This window comes from Macadamia integrifolia, chromosome 8, assembly GCF_013358625.1.
Source record: "Macadamia integrifolia cultivar HAES 741 chromosome 8, SCU_Mint_v3, whole genome shotgun sequence".
NCBI classification, from domain to species: domain Eukaryota; kingdom Viridiplantae; phylum Streptophyta; class Magnoliopsida; order Proteales; family Proteaceae; genus Macadamia; species Macadamia integrifolia.
The window spans coordinates 7,535,940-7,556,101 of record NC_056564.1 but is presented as its reverse complement, the minus strand read 5'-3'; the positions used below and the strand labels follow the sequence as shown (position 1 = coordinate 7,556,101).

At 38.5% G+C, this 20,162-nt stretch overlaps 1 protein-coding gene across 2 annotated transcripts; it reads left to right on the top strand.

Annotated features, from left to right (window-relative positions):
• The first annotated feature begins 3 nt into the window (after nucleotides 1-3).
• LOC122086479 (protein transport protein SEC24-like) lies at nucleotides 4-19,179 on the top strand. 2 transcript variants are annotated; one of them, XM_042655289.1, is made up of 14 exons: nucleotides 4-487; nucleotides 586-651; nucleotides 9,268-9,321; nucleotides 9,411-9,583; nucleotides 9,986-10,172; nucleotides 10,341-10,486; nucleotides 10,573-10,727; nucleotides 10,934-11,015; nucleotides 11,113-11,228; nucleotides 12,395-12,493; nucleotides 14,958-15,075; nucleotides 17,497-17,774; nucleotides 18,262-18,476; nucleotides 18,553-19,179. In XM_042655289.1, the coding sequence occupies exons 1-14, from the start codon at nucleotides 160-162 to the stop codon at nucleotides 18,765-18,767; spliced, it is 2,232 nt and encodes a 743-aa protein (XP_042511223.1). In that variant the 5' UTR covers nucleotides 4-159; the 3' UTR covers nucleotides 18,768-19,179. The 2 variants fall into 2 exon arrangements, with proteins under 2 accessions (XP_042511223.1, XP_042511224.1); XM_042655290.1 differs by lacking the exon at nucleotides 4-487 and having other exon boundaries at nucleotides 589-692.
• The last annotated feature ends 983 nt before the right edge of the window (nucleotides 19,180-20,162 follow it).

Sequence of the window (20,162 nt, the reverse complement as noted above, 5' to 3'; positions counted from 1 at the left end):
GCTATTCGTATTCAGATTTTGCACAATTGCGCGTTTGTTTACTCTAGATTATCCAACATCCCCCACCATGAGTGCAGCGCCATTGTTGTTCTTTTCCAAGAAAAACTGAAAACCTTCCATTTCTTGGGTTTCGTTTCTGAAACGTAGAAGCTTTCAACAATGGCGGTTAGGGCAACCGTTTCCCGATTTCCAATGGACGCCGATGCTAAAGAGGCTGGAGGATTGCCGTGGGGAATTACAGTGACGCCGTTCGCGACGACTGACGAAAATGGAAACCCTCCCGCATATGGCTCTAATGGTCATCTCCTTCCTCGCTGTGAGAACTGCTGGGCGTACTTTAATACCTACTGCGAATTGGAGCAGTGGGCGTGGAGTTGCTCCCTCTGCGGAACCTTAAATGGTCTTAGTTCGGAGGACAATGCTCGCTATTCTAACCCACAGTCCTGTGCGGAGATGCTGTCATCTTTCATTGATCTCGAAATGCTTGGTAGTTCAATTTCTTGCGTTTTAGATGGATATGTAAAGGTTTTCAGTTTTGCTTGTTTTTCGGTCTTCTGAGATATGTTTTTCGTCTCTCTATTGTAGTGGATGGATCCGAGGAAGAACCAATGCAGGCTCGTCCTGTATATGTCGCAGCGGTGGATTTGTCATGTAAGATATGATTGGGAGCTCTGGTGATCTAACTTTTTCTGGTTAGTTAAGGACATAACGTAGTTCGAAATTCTTGCTATGATTGCATTGGAGTTAATAAGTAAATTACTCGGAATGAACATTTCTCTGTGAAGGGAATGGTAATTTATTCCTATGCAACATTCAGGAATAAGAGGATTCATCGGAAGTATTAACAAATGCTTGCGTAGTCCAAGCAAATAAAATTTTAAAATGATAACCAGATCCATTTTTCTGTTAAGCTTGCTTGGAAACAATTAAGTAACAGTTGAATCCAAAGATCCTCTACGTAGATGAATGCTATGTTTTTGTCATACTTATTTCAGTTCCAGTATGGTCCAATCTGTTTGAAGTCTTGATACTTCACTGGTTAGGCAAGAACATGCAAGCAGCACATTATCATGTCTAAATGCCTCCTTTGTACTTTGCTTGAAGTTATTATCATCAAGGTTCTGTTCTTGGGTGCAGTTGTCCATTTTATTCCTGATGTTACTAGTGCTGTCGTTCTCCTGAAGAACATAAGCTACCATTTAAAAATAGTTAATTAGTTTATATTGATGCTGGATCCTCCAAAAATTATAGGCTTATAAACTCATTCCCACTTCATCGATGGGTATTTCCTTCTTTTATCTTTCGCATCAACTCCATCTCGAAGAAAATTTCTCATGATCTTTTCTGTCCTTATAGAGACTGCTGCTGAAGCCTGAAGGATAGATGTTAAATAAATAGGGATGCTACTCAGAGTGCTGTGTATCAAAATCAGCAAACCACTAATATGTATAAATTAAAGGTTAATGATAATAATACTAAGCCTGGTTAGTCTATTCTCTATTATTTCTAAAAAATTAAAATAAAGGAAAACAGAAAGAGTGGTGGTGGAAGAAATGGCTGGAGGGTGAAGAGAGAAAGGAGAGTGGGTAAGGAGAGAAACAAGTGATGGAAGGAGATATGGGGAGCACGGTTCAAAAACTCATATTTTGGTTGGACCGAAATGTTTGAAATTAGCAAAATTTCGACCGAAACAGTGCATTTTTTGCCGTGATTTTCTCTTGGACATTTCAGGGGATCAAACAGCTGAAATGACAAATTTTCAACCAAATTGACCAAAATTTTGGCGAAACAATGCATTTTGTCTACGATGTAGACATGACCGAAATTAGCGAAATGTGACCAAATTATGCTGCTTCAGGGTTTCGCCTCCTGTTTCATCTTGGGCATGTCGAAACTAGCAAAATTTCTCCGAGATTTCGGTGAAATTTTGAACTATGATGGGAAGTGAGGGATGAAGAAGAGGAAAGAGATTGGAAAGGGGGCTGGGTGAAGAGATTCATTCACATACAGGATTGGTGGTATCCCCATACCTGATTTCTTCCCTTCTCTCTCTCTCTCTCTCTCTCTCTCTCTCTCTCTCTCACACACACACACACACACACACACAACTTCTCCCTTCCCCTTATCTTTTCATTCCCTTTCTCCCTATCCTTGCAGCTCCATTGCTAGCAGTCTCTTTCATTCTATCTTAAAAGAAAACTCACCACCAGCAGATCCTTTGTTTGATCTACATTAATCCATGCCAAAGTTAGGCTTTGATACCAAAATTGATGCAATATGTTCTCCAACTCTTGGATTTCACACTGCTCATAAGCCTAAGGATAGGTGGAAAATAGGTCTGAAGTAATATAAAATGTAGGACTGATAACAGATTTCAGATTTGAAGTCAGAAAATATGTATTAACAGAACATAATAGTATCGGGATTGGCAGATTTGTATGATTCCCAAGAAATTCTTTGATTTCTTCTGGAAGTCTCACGTTTCATGAATAGCCGATCATTTGCTTCTCATGTTCCATGAATGGCCTGGACGTTGAAGAATATCCAGAAAGGCATTTTGGGAATCGGTCTGGTTCTATCTCTGTTCGTTCTGTTTGAATAAAGGAAGTATCCCATAAAATCGATCTTTCTTTTAGTTGTTGAATCTCTCCTTGTTTGATTAATGTGTGATATTCCGAATCTTTGTTCACTGGTTTTCACTTCAAGCAATTCAATTAGTCCAAAAGTCTACCTGCAATTGGTATTTGGAGATAAGCAATTGGTGGTTGAAGGCTCACTCACCTGATGGTCTTATTCTTTGCGATGACCCCATCCTTGTCGAACATCTGTCTTCTAGCAACAAATCTATCTTCACCTGTAGCAATTAAAGGATTAAATTATCGGTATCGGTCGCCGTATCGGTCGACCAAAATTAAGATACGTATTGGAGGGTATCATATCGTATCGGAGATATGCTAAGATACGCTAAAGATACACACATAAATGGATAGGAAACATTTTTTTAAATACTTTTGCATAAAGAATTTATTAAAAAAGCTATTGATAACATGTATTATGCATAAACACTAAATTGAGGGTATCGCACTAAGAATTCAAGGTTTGTGGTTGTCCCATAAATGTAAAATCCTTGTTCCCAACCTTGATTTCCACTTTAGTTAGAGAAAAATATGACTGACAGCAACTTTGGAACAAAAACCCCTAAAAAAATCGTGTTTCCTAAAAAATTACCCATCTTGGCCATTATATGACTATAGCGCACTGTATCGGTACATACCGATACCCACCGATACGTACCGATACATACTGAAACGTATATTTCACCTCGATTTTATATTTTTCATAGATTCGTATCGGTGCATATCGTATCGTATCGATGTGTATCGATGGTGTATTAATGCATATCAATATGTATCGTAGGATATATTGATACGAAAGGATTTTAAAAATTCCATGTATCGTATCGGTGTGTATCGTATCGGTCGGCTAAATTTATGATACGTATCGAAGGGTATCATATCGGTATCGGAGATACTTTAAACCGTGAGCATCAGGGGGCATTCAATTATTTAGTACCATTAAAGGAGGATTTTGGAAATACAGAACAGCATCTAAACTCTGTTTATTTTCAGATCTGGAATTTACTAATGTAGCAGAGATTGCGAACATGCTGGTTCTGCTGGTAATGTAGACTAGGATAGGGAGTCTAACCAAGTCTCAACTTCAGGAACTTTTAAACAAAGAACAACCAGTAATGATCCACATATAGGCAGCAATCAACAGATCAGAAAATAGAGAAGAATTAATTCTCAGAAATCAGAATTCAATCCCAAGCTGTCCCTCCAAGACTTCAGATTATGAACCAGCAAACCATAGCTAATTCAGGTGCAGAAATAGGTTCTTAACAGGGTATAACCTGGTTAACATTCAGAGGCAGAAAAGCAACAATATCCCTATCGGTTCTGATCTTCTCACTACAATCCAAAAAACTAGAGATTTTAATTATCTCTCAAACGACTGATCAAAACAGCCCCTCTTTCAGGTCGAGTGTTCCCTTGATGGTAAGGAAGGATCGATCCAAAATCCAGCCACAACTGAGGGCTGTAAGAACTTCTGGGAAACAAAGATCGATTTCTCAACAGATAGTAATTCTGGGCAGAATTGGAATTTAAATACCTGGCTCGTTGAACAGCAATAAACCCCTTGAAAAAGAAAACCTTGAAGGAGAAAAGGAGCACTTGAAGATGAACCTCTTGGACTTCTCGCCGCAAAGAGTCGTCGGATCGAACACCAACCCAATACCTTGATCAAACACAAGGAAGTTCTCTCGCAGAGAAAACAGCAGCAGCAGCCATGTAGTTTGTAAAAATCGTGGCTCATTAAAGGAGCCATAGCTTTATTTATAATAGTGATAGGGGTTACATGAAATAGAAACTAACTTTAATTTCCAAAAACTGAAATAGGAAACTAAAAATTAGAAACTCAACTAGTTACTAAATCTGAAAATAGAAACTTACAAAATAGAAAGTCTTATGACTGAAAATTAGAAACTAATTTAAGACTTCAAAATAGAAACTAAATTACTAACTAAATGACTAATTAGTAACCCCATCAGCAGCCCAAATCGTGGGCTGACTTGGACCAGATCTGGGTCGACCCAGTCAGCCACTTGGGTCGACCTTGGTCTTGGTTTTCCTTGTGTAAACCCTTGGTACTGCATCAGCTGGTCAGCCCATGAGTAGACTGATAGGAAACGAAACATAGAATAAAGAAAAAGAGAAAGAAAGAGAAGAAAGAGAAGTGATATTGGCTGTTCTGGGACTGAGCTGGTACCCATGAACAGTACCTCAGAAGCAAAAGAGAAGAGAGGAGAAGATAGGGGTAGGGGAAAGAGCCCATAGCTCACACACCCTTCCACAAACAAACTTTTATTTAGCTGTGTACTCTGATGGGGGGTTACATCCTTGTATAAACAACTTAAAAGTAGTGTTTTGAGGGAACTTCAAACACTTTAAACACCTAGATAGTCTACCAAAATTAAAACAACCACTGAATATCCTATTGGGTGTAAACATTAACACTAACTAGATTAGCATTTATGAGACATACTCTAGATATACTTCTAGACAAAAACTATTCAACCCCCAAGGCTAAGAGGGCTCCACTTAGTAGAATACTTAAATTAAAAGACTATTTGCACACTCCCTATGGACCTAAAATTTGGGCCTTATAATTGAGGCTAGTACAAATAAAATACATTTAAAAAAAAAGCCTATAACCAAGTACCATCAAAACAGGCCCTAATGTTGTACGTAACTGCGATATGGATGGTTGCATATTTTGCCAAAATAAATCATCTTAGTGAACATATAGCCAATATATAATTTTCACTCAGACCCACAATTTTTTATGCTTTAGGATTTTCTGTTATTTCCTTTGCCTCATCATTGTGCTCAGAAATGCATGCAAATTAATCCCTTTCTTTATCTGTTCTTGATTCTTCCTTGATGGTATATTGCTCATGATGCAGTTGGGCGATGGACTTAGGAAAAAATAATCTTTTGATTTGATTTTCTTTTGTTTTATAAACAATTTCTTTTGAAATTAGCTAGCTTCTAATTTTAGAATAGTTTCCTTTCAAGTAGTTGCCATTAATTGTTTAATTTTTCCTTTGTATTGGACACGTAATCGATGGAGAAATTTAAAGTTTTTTTAGAATTTTGGAGAATCAGAACTTGGTTGTGAATTTTGGGTGTGAGGCTATGTATCAAAGGCCTGCAACTACCGCTGGTTTCAGTACCAGAAGTAAATGACTTGACCTACAGTTAAGCTCGAGATTTGTTGCTGCTGGTTCAGTTCCATGGGTATGGGCGATCCTTATTCTTGAATTTTAGAGTCGATTGAGTCTGAATGCAAGAGCTGCCCTTGAGTTCCGCTGGTTTCTGGTTCTCACGACAAGGAGGAGAAGAAGATGGAAGAGTCGTGGGCTGTTTAGGGCTTTAAACCCTTGGTTTGACCATATTGCCGTTCACTCACTTGTTATTCTTCTTTTGTCCTGATTTTATTAGTAATTTCAGAATACACCTGCCCTTCTATTTTCTATTCTAGTTTGATCCTATTAATTATTTTCTACTCTTTTAATTGCTTGAGTGTTCCTGAATTTACAAACTTGCCCCCAACCATTAAATTGAGATATTTGTCATTTTTGTGGGCCCTAAGCGATCTGATTTCAATCTTTGGAATCTGGATCCGCATCAAGTGGTATCAGAGCAAATTTCCTGCCCTCTTTAACCGTGACAAGTCACATCACCAATGCTAAGTTGCACATGTTATATCGTGAGGTACTTGAGAACCAGAAGGAAGCTAATGCCAAAGTTGAGAAGAATGAGGCAAAATATGACAAGTTCATGGATGAGACTCAAGGTGCCCTTGCTAAGATTCTTGCCTTTATGCAAAGTCTGAAACGTGAGTCGATGAAGGACCATCTACACCACCTCTTCAGTTTAATGCCCTACGGTTTGAAGATACACCTCACCGTGTGCAATGTGTTCCTGTTATACCCCAAGATGTTACCCGACAATTTTCTGATGGAGATTATGGCATCAAAATTGAGGTTCCAGAGTTCAGTAGTGAAAAGGGACCTGAGGAATTTCTTGACTGGCTTACCAAAGTTAAGAGGATTTTTGCATATAAGTCTCTTCCAGTCGTGAATAAGTGTGAACTCATCATCACCAAGTTTATTGGGTATGCATGTTCATGGTGGGTATGCAAAGTTTGTCAGAAGACTTGGACCCATTACCAATTGGGAGGTTATGAAGTAGATCCTGATTGAAAAATTTGTTCCTCTTAATTATGAAAAGGTAATGTTTCATAAATTACTTAACTTGCAATAAGGGAATAAAGATGTAGATTCCTACACCCTTGAATTCCACAAACTGTCTTCAAGGTGTCGACTTCAGGTAACAGACCAGCAACAGGTGATGCGATATATCAGTGGGCTAAGTACTGAGATCCGACTGGAGTTGGCTAACACTGATTTTAGGTCCGTTGATGTGGCAACGGCTCATGCCAAGACAGCTAAAGAGAAGTCCATTTATTGGAAGGGTATGCTCAAGACTTCTTCAGTTTATAGACCTCTACCACGTATGGAGGAAAAGAAGCCTGAAGCTCGCAGAGTTGAAGAAAAAAGGTCAGAGTTCATCAAGGACAGTGATGGGGTGAAGAACATCAGATGCCATAGTTGTGGCGAGAAGGGTCACTACTCCAACAAGTGTCCCAATAGGGCTCGTTCTGTGAATGTAATAGAGAAGCAATCGACAGAGAAGATTGAAGATGAGTCTGCTTTATATCCTTATCCTCTCGAGGAAGATGATATGTTCGACTATGGTGATGAGGATGTAAAAGCTCATTTAGTTAGTCTTTCACCCTTTTCAAATAGATTAGTTGACAAGGCTCCTCTCTTCAGACAAAAGGGTACTCTCTTTTACAACTCCAACCCTACTGATGTTCATGCAGCTGTTGATACTGGGGTAGAAGCAAATTTTATATCTATTAAGTTTGTTCGAGCACACAACCTTCCACAGAAGCAGCTTTTCAAGAAGATTCACGTGCAAAGTTTTGGACTCACAGCTCAAGAAGAGGCCACTGCAGCTGTTCGAGTACATCTACAGTTTGGGCCACTACAGTACTATGTCACCTGTTTGGTCACCCCATTGGTGCACTACGACATTCTTCTAGGGCGACCTTGGCAGCGACATGCAGGCATTCTCTATGATGGCACACGGAACACCATCAAGGTGAAGCAAGGAGGTCGTATGTATTTAATGAGGCCACATGCATAATCAAACATGCCACATCGTCGACTGACTCCTGCTCCTGTGACACGTCAGCCTAATCTCCCTCCTCTTGGTGTTATGTTTCCATCTTCTACTTTGAGATACGTGCCACCTCATCAGTGAGTAACTTACAAGGGAATCTTGGGAGCACGACCTAACTCGACAGAGTCGAGTTCTTTTAAGACTGGGAGAGCTGATGCAGTTGGGCGATGGACTTAGGAAAAAATAATCTTTTGATTTGATTTTCTTTTGTTTTAGAAACAATTTCTTTTGAAATTAGCTAGCTTCTAATTTTAGAATAGTTTCCTTTCAAGTAGTTGCCATTAATTGTTTGATTTTTCCTTTATATTAAACATGTAATCGATGGAGAAATTTCAAGTTTTTTTAGAATTTTGGAGAATTGGAACTTGGTTGAGAATTTTGGGTGTGAACCATGGTTGCCATGGGTACCGATTTCCTCTTTGTTCCCCGCTGAAATTCATTTTCTCTCTTCTCTTTGCTATCTTCTTCTTCTTCTTCCAATCCTCTTCCCCATGCCCCCACTATATATTTTTCATACCTGAAATAGCAATAGGCTGTGTACCAAAGGCCTGCAACTACCGCTGGTTTCAGTACCAGAAGTAAGTGACTCGACCTGCAGTTAAGCTCGAGATTTGTTGCTGCTGGTTCAGTTCCATGGGTATGGGCGATCCTTATTCTTGAATTTTAGAGTCGATTGAGTCTGAATGAAAGAGCTGCCCTTGAGTTCTGCTGGTTTTTGGTTCTCACGACAAGGAGGAGAAGAAGATGGAAGAGTCGTGGGCTGTTTAGGGCTTTAAACCCTTGGTTTGACCATATTGCCCTTTACTTACTTGTTATTCTTCTTTTGTCCTGATTTTATTAGTAATTTCAGAATACCCCTCCCCTTCTATTTTCTATTGTAGTTTGACCCTATTAATTATTTTCTACTCTTTTAAGTGCTTGAGTGTTCTTTGATTTACAAGATTGCCCCCCAACCATTAAATTGAGATATTTTTCATTTTTGTGGGCCCTAAGCGATCCGATTTCAGTCTTTGGAATCCGGATCTGCATCAGCTCGTGCTTATTGAGAAATATCATTTTTTATGAATGTGAATTCCTCATTTCTCTGCCATATGCTGTTTGTGGCAATGGACCTCTTGAACTTATTGTTTCCATTGAGCAATGTTGGAGATGCCAATGTTTCTCTGCAAAAGAACACTTTTCTTTTTGAAACTGAGTCGGACCTAAAGAAACCCAAATGTTGCCAAGTGTTAAATGCAAGGTGAGGTCGGCAGTCAATGGAAGCATTGGTCTCCTTACCATATTCATTTTCATTAAGTTTATCCAATTTAGCATTCTTATTACTGATTAAGAGTTTTCATGTGTTCATCTTGTTGAAGCTGATGTAATGGTGGATTTCTTGAATCCTTTGCAGCTTCTGAGGAGTTCTTAGAACTTATCAAAAGTGCTGTTTTAGCAGCTTTGGAAGGTCGGTGGCTGCTTCAACGAAAATATTTTGCAGCTCTCTGTCTAGTAATTTTTCCAGTTGGTTGAATTTTTCTATTTTCCTCTTGGCAGCTCTTGTGCCAGGATCTCTGTTTGGGCTTGCTACATTCAGCCACAAAATAGGATTATATGATGTTCAAGGGCCAATTCCAGTTGTGAAGAATATTTTCATTCCCCCAGAAGTGGATGGCACCCTGCAAATGGAGCTTGAAGATGCAATGCCCTTGTCCTCCTTTTTGGCTCCTGTATGTGATTTTCAGATACAGCCAATATGTGCTGCATTTTTTGTTTGCCTTTCTTGGTATGTTCAAGTTGTCTACTTGAAGTTGTTTGGAATGGTTACTCTGATTTGTGGTAGGTTCTCCAACAAGGTTTTAATGCCATCACCAAAAAAAGTCATTGATATGATGAAGAACCCTGCCTCCTTATGACAACATTAAAATGTCACTAAAAAGAGTTGAAATGTTACTAGTCTCTGCAATTCCCGTAACCAAGAAAAAAACTTTAAGATGCTGCCATTGCGGCTGTTATTGAGGTCTCTGATTTGTTTTTAGGACTTGACTGCTAACTAGTGGAATTCCATTAACTAATGGTTGTAGTGGTCATTCTAGGACCATTTTTTCTAAGGTTTTACGAGTCTGGAACAGGTAGAAACTTGTAAGGACCGCATTGCTGCAGCCATTGAAACACTAAAGCCAACAACTTCGTGGGAAAGAACCACTGCTGCTGTGCAAGGACTAGATGGTTATTCACTCGGTGGACGAGGTTTTGGAGTAGCAATGGAAGCCCTCATCAATTATCTGGGATCAGAATATGGAAATACATTTGCATTAGGTTTGATAAAGTCCATGTATATTGGATTGTAATTTTGCTCAGGCTTTAAATTACTACAGACTGATTTTGTAATTGAATAAAGTTTTTGCTCTTTTTTTTTCCTTTCAAATTGTACCTGCCGGAGCGCATGATATTTAATCAATAAATGGTGTTCTTAAAATATTGCAGCTAGGATCTTTGCCTTTTTATCTGGTCCTCCTGATTATGGAGCTGGGCAATTAGATACCGGACGTTATGGAGAACAGTATGCTAGCAAAAGGGAGGATGCTGACCGTGCTTTACTTCCTCCACAGACACCTTTCTACAAAGATCTGGTAATGTTGGTCTGACCGTCTGAGAAAAGGCTAATCTGTGTTGGAGGAATTTTTTAAAAATCTAAACATTATCAAAAATTTCACAGGCTGCTGTTGCCGTTGAAGCAGGTGTTTGTGTGGATATATTTGCTGTTACAAACGAATATACCGACTTGGCGTCACTGAAGTTTCTTAGTATTGAGAGTGGAGGGTCTTTGTTTTTGTATTCCAATACGGATGACTCTACACTTCCTCAAGACATGTAAGTTTGTAGTATGTTTCTTTTCAGTCGTTCACTGCTCTCATACAACATCTATTGGCTAAATCCAAGTGTTACAAGGTCTTGAATGTTTCGCTGATAATTTTCTTGCAAAATTTATATGCTCCCTGAATTCTTGTTGTGGTTATTTTAATTATGAGCTAATTGTGCCTGTATAAATGACATATTCTATTCAATTCCTGTTGCAGGTATCGAACGCTGAGTCGTCCATATGCATTTGGCTGTGTACTGCGATTGAGGACATCTGCTGAATTTAAACACAGTCGTTCTGTATGTGCCGACTTAAATAACTACGGTGTCTATTTTATATGGAAGCTCTTTTAACTATAAATGATTTGCTTGGTTTCTCTTTTTGGTTCTTTTGCAGTATGGTCATTTCTTTGCAGATCCCCAGTATGAAAATGTTCAACATATTATATGTTGTGACTCTTATGCTACGTATGCTTATGACTTTGACTTCACCAGTAATGTTGGATTTTCAAGGTATAATTATATTCTTATGGAGAAGTATATGAACATAATTTAAGTTTCAACTTTCAAATGATGTCGATGATCCTCATCTCATTCAGTACAATCTATACATGATTATCTTTTCTTGATAACATTTTATTCAAATTGTGAAACAATGTTGGATGAGCTCATAGATTGCTTTGATTCTCAGGAGACTGAGATGAGCTCTATTTCCATTGTTACTAGTGTTGTTGAAGGATGTTGGTTGCTGAAGTACAGTTGGCACCTTTCCGGATGAAGCATCTAGTTTTGCGTATGGACTACTTATTTTGTGATTCAGACCAATTGTTTAGATGGAGAACAAACTGGATAGGCAACTTGTCAAACACTTATTTAACCCTATAGCTTGTTATGTATGATGCTTTCACCTTGTTTTTCCATGGTTGTCCCCAGTCCCAAACAGAAAATAACTATTTTAAAGCACAAGAGTGACATGTGGAGAATTCAAAATTTTCTGAAATTCTATTATTAGATGATGGGACAAATTTTTGAATCAATTTGGGTCCCATCAAACAAAGTCAGTTTGCAAAAAAATCTGATTCAGTCAAAGTACCATATTGAGGTTCGGTTGGATCCCCACCCTGGTGGGCATAAAATCCAATTCGGCTGTATAGGTCTGTCCACAATTACAGTTGTCATTTTAATATGAAAAAAAGATATATAAGATAGAGAGGTTTTTTTTTTTAAATCCATAGAACAATTTTTTTTATAGAGAGAAGAGAGGGATTGAGGTACAAAGTATGGCAGCTTGAATATCTCTTAGTCATTTCTCGTGAGTATGAAAAGAAGTGGTAATTCACTTGGAAGGTTATTAGCATTTCTAGAACATTTGTGCAGTAAATTTTGCGGAAACATGTTCTGAATCGAATAGTTTTCCAGATGATACAATTTAACAGTTCCGTATTTTGATTCGCAGTCTTCTTTTTAAAGTTTTCAACAGCTGGTTTGTTTCACTGCATTGATATACTTATGCTTGTCTTCTTCGCTGATTTGCTTGCCTTTGTTTTGTTTGTACTTCATACTCTCTTCATATTTTTTGTGGGGGATACTTCTTGTATCAGTGTATTGCAAATTCAAGTTCTGCTTATGATGCTTTAGATGAGTTTATATGACAAAATCTGGCAGTTGTGCTTTTGCAGGCATGCATCAGACCCTCCTGTGCTACAGATAGCTTTTCAATATACTGTTGTTGTGCCACCTGTGGAACTTGCAAGTGCGGAAATGATTTCTTCTAGTAGGTATGATCAACTAAACCAAATAACAGTTCTGTAGTTGGTCTAACTTTCGTTCATGCCCCTCTGACTTGTTTCCATCATCCTTTTTTCTTATAATGATGAATTGTAATGAATTGTGATATCATTATACAAAGTATTTTAGATGAATTGTGTTTCAGTTTGGTTTATAATGATATCATTTAAGAGCAGTAATTGAATCAATAAAGTTCAAGAATAGACCAAGAGAGCAAGAGGACAGTACCTGGGCTTCCCACCGCAAGGTATTGACTGGAATCACCACCAATCAAACCTTGATTCACTCATTCACCGCTAGGAGAAGCTCGCCACACAAGGAGCAGAGAACAAACTTTTACAGCAAAACAAAATTGTGGGTTATGAGCCCCCAAGTCCTTTATTTAGAAACCATAAAGCAGAGTTGGAGTCAAGCTAGGAAACCTCCTAGCTGATTCCCATAATAACTGGTCATTCTATTAAATAAAATAAAAAAAGATCAACCTAATGCATGAGACTTCCACTACTGTAGGGTCTGGGAGGGGCAAGTGTGCGCAGCTTACCCCCTGCTTCGCAGGAGAGGCTGTTTCCAAGTTTCGAACTTGTGACCAACATGTTGCAATAGTGCAACTTAACCGTTGTGCCACCCACTAAAAAAGAATGTGAACCCAAACTTAAATAATAAAAGAAAAGGGAAAGGGTTATCTGAATCTACTGTATTTCCTGTGCCTTCTCACCAAGTTTTTTTTTCTTCAATTTTTCAGGAGAAAAAAAAAAAAATCATATGTGAGAGGGCATAGGGAACAGCTTAGGCTCAGAGACACTTTTCCCTGAAAGAAAAGAAACAAAATATCTACTTAAAGTGGACCAACTGAACCACCCGTTCCACTGGGACTAACTAAAACACTTTAAAACAGAAAATACACTCTTAAGCAATAAAACAATGTGGACCCAAGCCTTTAAAATAGGATGGGCCACACTGGGACTGAATTTTCTTGGACTTCCTACGCTAGTAGGTCTTCAATTCTGCATCAACTTGTAATGAAAAGAAGCATAAACAAAATATAAACTTCTCATTTCCATTGAAGGAATGATAGTGAGATCCATTGTTTTATCATTCCACTTCTTCTTCTCCTCCTCCTTGTTTTATCATATGCAGGCACTGTTTCTTCCGGTCTCCAATTGTGTTACAGATGTCATTAAAAACATAACTTATTTATAATCCTATGTATTTATTACAAAATTCACTCGATCAAACTTTTAGACTTTCGAAACATTTTAGGAGAAATCATGACAGAGACATCGAATGCAACTTTGCTACTTTTGTTTCACAGATCCATTACTAATGCTAGAGATTAGTTGCAGGGACTGGGGAACCAAGGTGGTTTACTTAGGAAAGGATTCAGGAAACTATGTGGGGAAGTAGTTTCATCCGGAAAACATTCTCAGAAACAACTTGGAAATTGTGTGGTATTGCAATTTTTAGTAGGAGAAATATGAGAGAGAAGGAGAGAGTATTATTCTTTCTAACAGTTGTTGAAGTTTCATTTATTCGTTAAAGAATGGTATCATAATATTAGACCAATCAGGTGCTTGCTTTCACTGGTTTATCTACCTAAATGGATAGGGAAAAAGAAAAAGAACTCTTCAAGTTTCAGCCATTCTCTGTAGAAGTTCAAAAGTAAGAGTCAGCATAACTGTTGTCCTCTAAAGGAACATTGTGATTAGTATTTGGATTTCACATGGTGGTTCACTTTTATTTTTGAGGACTTTCTGTGCCGGACTTCTCTCTCTTCGTTTCTCACTCACACCTTTTCTTCCCACTCTTGTGACTATCTAGTAAAGCTTTATACTGAAATTTTTCCATCTGTCAAATGGGTGATTTGTATTCAGAATAAGATGTCTTATTTTGCCAATCTATGAACCATATGGTTGACCAGTCTTTTGTAATGTAAATTCTCTTTTATAAATCCTTCTCCTCGATGCAAGTCTTTTTGATTTTTTTGAAAAGGAAAATGCTGAGAAAATTGAGTAGAAAATCAGATAGATATCATCAGATGAATTATGAAAGAAAAACATAACGAATAGTTCTATGAATGATGAAAGAGAAGATGTAATTGTGGCCCTGTGCACTCCTCAATCCCTAGCCAGTCAACATATTATCTAATGTTAACAAAGATGCTGTGTCAAAGCCTAAAGCATCTACTCATGCCCTGGGAACAGGGACTGATCATGGAAGGGATCTAAGAAGATAAAAACATCATCGTGCATGTTATAAATAAGACATAGGTGCTGACCCCATTTAGTTGGGATAAGGCTGAGTTTGTTGATGTTATGAGAACGAGAATGCTTAATATTCTGCTTTCTTGCATTTGTAAACCTTTAGTAGTATCTGTACTGTTATCACATTCCTTATTGTTTTGTTCAAATAGGTCTCATCTCAGTTCCCATTCTGCTAACAGTTTTGGTGTTCCAGGCATTCCCTCAAACGCCGGATAAGGATACGGACATTACAATATGGAACTGCTGGAAATGTCAATGAACTGTATGGCAGTGTTGATTCTGAAGTTGTTCTGTCAATCCTCATTCACAAGGTAGGGTTCAGCTAATTTTGCTTGGTTTAACTTGTCAAGGGACTTGTTTGTCATTTCAATAGCATGGAATGTTAGAGGAGGTAAAGTGAATGAGGATTCTCTTTCAGATTGTTGATTCATGACAAGGTCTCCCCCCCCCCCCAAAAAAAAAAAAACCCTTTTTTTCCTTTTTCTTTAGTTCTATGATTCTATCTGATATTTTATAAAAAAAAAAATTACTCAGATTAAGCACTCAAGTGTTACTGCAAAGACGAAACAAATGAGTCCTCAAGATGAACAATCATCTGGTTCTATAAGGATTTTAAGGAATGGATAGTGTAATGGTGTAGACCATTTAGAATAATACTGGCAATAAACCCTTTCAATTTGCATGGTAAAGGAGTTTAAAGCTTTAAGAAACTCGTGCACTTTACCAAAAAAAAAGACACTCGTGCACTGGGTACTTCCTTTTTTTAACCCTTGATTAATTCATAATTCCTCTTATATGCTTGTCTTCCTAAGTAAACCTTTAAGATTCTGATTAATTATGATTCTGCCACCCCCCCCCCCACCTTGCTACTTTTGATATATTTACAATTCTTCCATCACCTACCTTCTGTTGTGTACTTGCTATTTCTGTGCCTATGCTTTATTTGAATATCCAGCCGTTGGATTATCACCACTTTTTGCAGTAGTGCTTGTTTGACTGAATACTACACTTTCTTAGAAGATCTGCCAGATCAGACTAGTTTTTTTTTGGGTTTCTTAGCAACCTGCTAATTTGGCGCATGTGCCATGTATTACAATCTGACCGTTGGATTGAGTTGCAATTTTCAACACATACTTTGCACTATTAAACTACCACTTGTCTAGAGTTTCATGCAGTTATGAGGTCCTGGTTTGAGATATGCCATTTCACCTAAATCTGAACTTTGTATTTTGTTCTGGGTGCAATATGATGATTGGATTGCGCAAGTATTGTTTGGTGTCTCCCCTGCATTGTTTGTCCGCATGTCGTGTTACACATGAGGGGTAGATTGGAGATTATTATATGCTAGTGTCATCATCAGCGTGTTTTCTTATGAAAATGGTTACTTGTGGTTGCAACAAGAAGATTGTTATTTGTATTATTGTGGTTTGTAGCTACCTTATGATGTGTTATAGTGGTTTGCAACTACCTTTATGTTTTGTTATTATGGTTCAGAACTGCCTTATGTTGTTACTTGTGGTTCATAGCTACCTTATGCTGTTACTTGTGGTTCACTACTACCTTATGTTGTTATCTATGGTTTGCAACAACCTATGCTGCTCTTTTATCCTTGGTTCGAAGCTACCTATGCTGCACTTTTATCTGTCTTCTTTGTGAAGTTTAATACTTGCCTTCCTTGCGAAGGGCTTATGATGCTGCTGTTGTTGCTATGATATTTTTGGCTTGTGGCTGGTGTTCTTTGTTGCTTATTTTGTTCGTTCTGTCTGGATTTATTTGACACAGATTTTTCTCTACTGATGCTGTTGATGATTGGTGTGCTTGTGTTGCTATTGCTTTTGGACTGGCATCTACGATTGTTATATGTGTTCAAGACCGGTTCTGTTTTATATATATATATATATATATTCCTGTTGTTCCAAGCAGAGCGTTTGATATATGTGCTCCAGCTTGAGGGGGAGTGTTGAATATTGTACTGAGAGTGGGAGAAGTCTTAGTTGAGTCATAGTCTAAGTTAGTCATTGTAAGTTTATAATGCATGTAAAAACACACGGGGGAGTGGGGAGTGGGGAGTGGGGAGCGGGGAGCGGGGAACCGACCACATAATTTTTTTTTTTTTTTTTGGGGGGGGGGGGGGGGGTGGGGTGGGGGAAGAGTCACGATGCTTCCTTCTTGGATAGAAAATTTTGGCTTTTAATAATTTTTTGTCCAAAACATGATACAAGGGTTCTTGTATGGCACTCTTAAAAGGAAAACACTTGGTGGTTAGACAAGGGCACATATGGGACCATAAGACTTGGCCTACTACATCAATCCCAAGACAAGAGGTTCCAAAATTATTATTATTATTTTTTTTTTACTTTTTGGCTAGTGATGGAACATAGGATTCGTAGCCAACAACAAACACACCAAGTATAACACCATCTCTGAATATATTTGAAAATTAGTTAATTTTTTTTATAGGGGCCCATAAATGCTATGGCGTATATGTACGATTCTGGCCCAACACATTTTTTTTCCATTGATATATGCCATCATTGATGTATGTCATATATCATTTCATGTCCTTTAAAATCTTTGTTGTGATCTATGCCTTCATTGTGGACACTCAGTCTCTTCTAAAATTGTTAAGTTTGATGTGAGGGAACCAAACCAGTCACTGCAGAGTTAGTGTTTGTGTCCCCAGTGTTTAACTAAATATTCATCTTATATTTGGTAATGTTCAACTTGTCCAGGTAATTTCAGCTTCTTTGGAGGAAGGAGTCCGGGAAGGGAGGATGTTGCTCCACGATTGGCTAGTAATTCTCACAGCTCAATACAATGATGCTTGCAAAATTGTTCATTATGGGAATGGAAACTTAGCAAGTTCTCAGATTGATGTGGCATTCACTCAATGTCCACAGCTGCAACCTTTACCCCGTCTTGTATTTGCTTTGCTCAGAAACCCCCTTCTTTGGTTTCATGAAGAAGGTGTTCATCCTGACTATCGTATATACCTGCAATGCCTTTTCAGGTATTTGATGCTTCTCTATGTAGAGCTCATGTGTCATTTGCATGGGGATCGTGTCATATTATGTTAATCAATAGAGATGCAATCTCTGTACACTAGAACCAATTGCTGTTTTCTTCTACCTCTGGTTGACTCATGACTGCAGGTAGTGATGACAAAGAATCATGTTTGGAAATAGTACTCTTTCTCCCCCTTCCTTTCCTGTTTCTTTTTCTTGGTGGGGGATTGAAATACTGAAATCCAAATGTGAGTCAACCCAATATTGAATAAAAAGCTGACATGGCCTGCAGACAGGATTGGTTGAGGGAGTAGGGTATTAGGGTTAGAGCAAGCCATTGTTATAGTTGCCAGAAAATTTTCTGGTCCTCATTTTCCACTTCTGTACCCTTGGCATCACTGGGCTAAGCTTTTGCCTTTTCCCTTTTTTTTTCCACCCCACCCCCACGCATGTGCACTTGGATATTACGACTGACTGATAATTTCCATGCAGTGCATTGGAACCAAGTTCTCTTCACCATTCTGTGTATCCAGTACTGACATCATATGCTACCCCAGATGAGCAAGCATATTCTTGCCACTCATTGAGTCGTGCTGCGATTATAACTAGTGGAAGCCCGATATTTTTTTTGGATGCATTCACCACCCTTATTGTTTATTATTCTTCAACTGCAGACCCTACCCTTCCTTTCCCTCCTCCACATGATTGTAAGTGCTTGTCTTCATCATCTTTTGATCTTCAATTATAAATTTGGTGTACGCTAAGATTATGTCATCTATTCAGGCCTACTGCGGACTACAATTAACAAACTGAAGAAGGAGAGAAGTATCACACCAAAGCTCATATTTATCCGGGGAGGACAGGATGATGCCTCCCTATTTGAGAACTATCTCATTGAAGAGCAAGATGTTGATGGAAGTGGCCTCACAAGTGCCACAGGTTTTGTTTCCTTCCACGAAGAGATCACCCGTAGTGTTTCAGAATATATGAAGACTTGATGCCACCGCCAAATCTCAAGATAACATTTAAAGAAAATTACAACTTATCATCTCTTACGATGCCAAGAAAGGAAGATTATAGAGGGTCTGATAAAATAGCCATTTGTTGCGTGTGCGCATTAAGAATGCAGGATAGAGAACACGAGCATCTTCTGATACACTATTCACTTCACCAGTTGCATCTGTGGTGCAAAATTTTTGTGGATATTATCAAAGCATTGTTGTTGGCAAGGAAGGAATGTTTTGGGTGAAATTACTCATAGGTGCAACAAGTTGAGCCTTGAGTCTGGATCAGTTAATGTTATGGCATCCATATTGACTAAATATAACCGATTACTTTGGATGATACACTGAACAAAACTTGATATTGTTCCAGTTAGAGATGGAATGCTGGGAGATTAGTTGACCCTCATTGGTTGGATGATACTACATTATCATACTTGAATTTAGCTAGGGGAAGTGTTGCAATGGTACATTATAGGAGTTTCAATTTCAGTTCACAACCATATGAAATGCACCTCAAGTGTCATTATCATAATGCATAGGACTAGGATTTAACAAATTACTTTGTTGAAATACTATGACCTTGAAGACTAAGGACATCAGTTTACGAGGACAATTTCAGGATGGCTTTGGCATGTGCTAGTTGTTCTTACTCTTTGCAGTATAAGGATTCATTTAATGTGAAGTCTGTTTCAACATCCAGTTGGAATTTTGCCCATAATATCAAGATTCCAGTGGGAATAATTTTGTTACTGTATATTTTTCCATCTTGAAGTGCTGCAGTAACAGAAGTGTTGCACAGAGCCATAAACGTAATTTTTCTGGAGTCCATGACACTATCACGGGATTCCTTCTCACACACTCTCCTCTTGACATTCTCTCTTCCTAGCGCTGGTATTGACGAACTGATTTCCCACCCAACCCAACTCCCTCTCCCCCCTCCCCCTGGTGTGGCGTGGCAGATACATCCCATACTATCGGTGTTGGGTAACCCTCTCTTTTCTAAGATACATGAACAAAACTATGACCTCATGTCATGGTTTAAATTGTTTATGGCTACATCCATCATTTGTATTTCAAAATGGTAAGCCACGGAGGTACAACCTTTTTCCTAGAAAAAAAATATTTGATTTTGAGGCGGTTGTGACTGAAATTTCCTATGGAGTTGAATCTCTTAGCAGCACTCCAAAGAGCACATAGAAGCATACCTGAATCCCACGGGGAGTTGCAATCCAATTAGAGAACAACTTGTATCTGTATTCCATTGCGCATGCATTTCCGCCCAGTTCATTTCAAGGTTGAGGGAATTCAGCTATAAAAGTGGTTTTTTTTTTTTGGGGGGTTTTTTGGGGGGTTTGGGGGGGGGGGGGGGAGAGGGGGGTGTTAAGGATG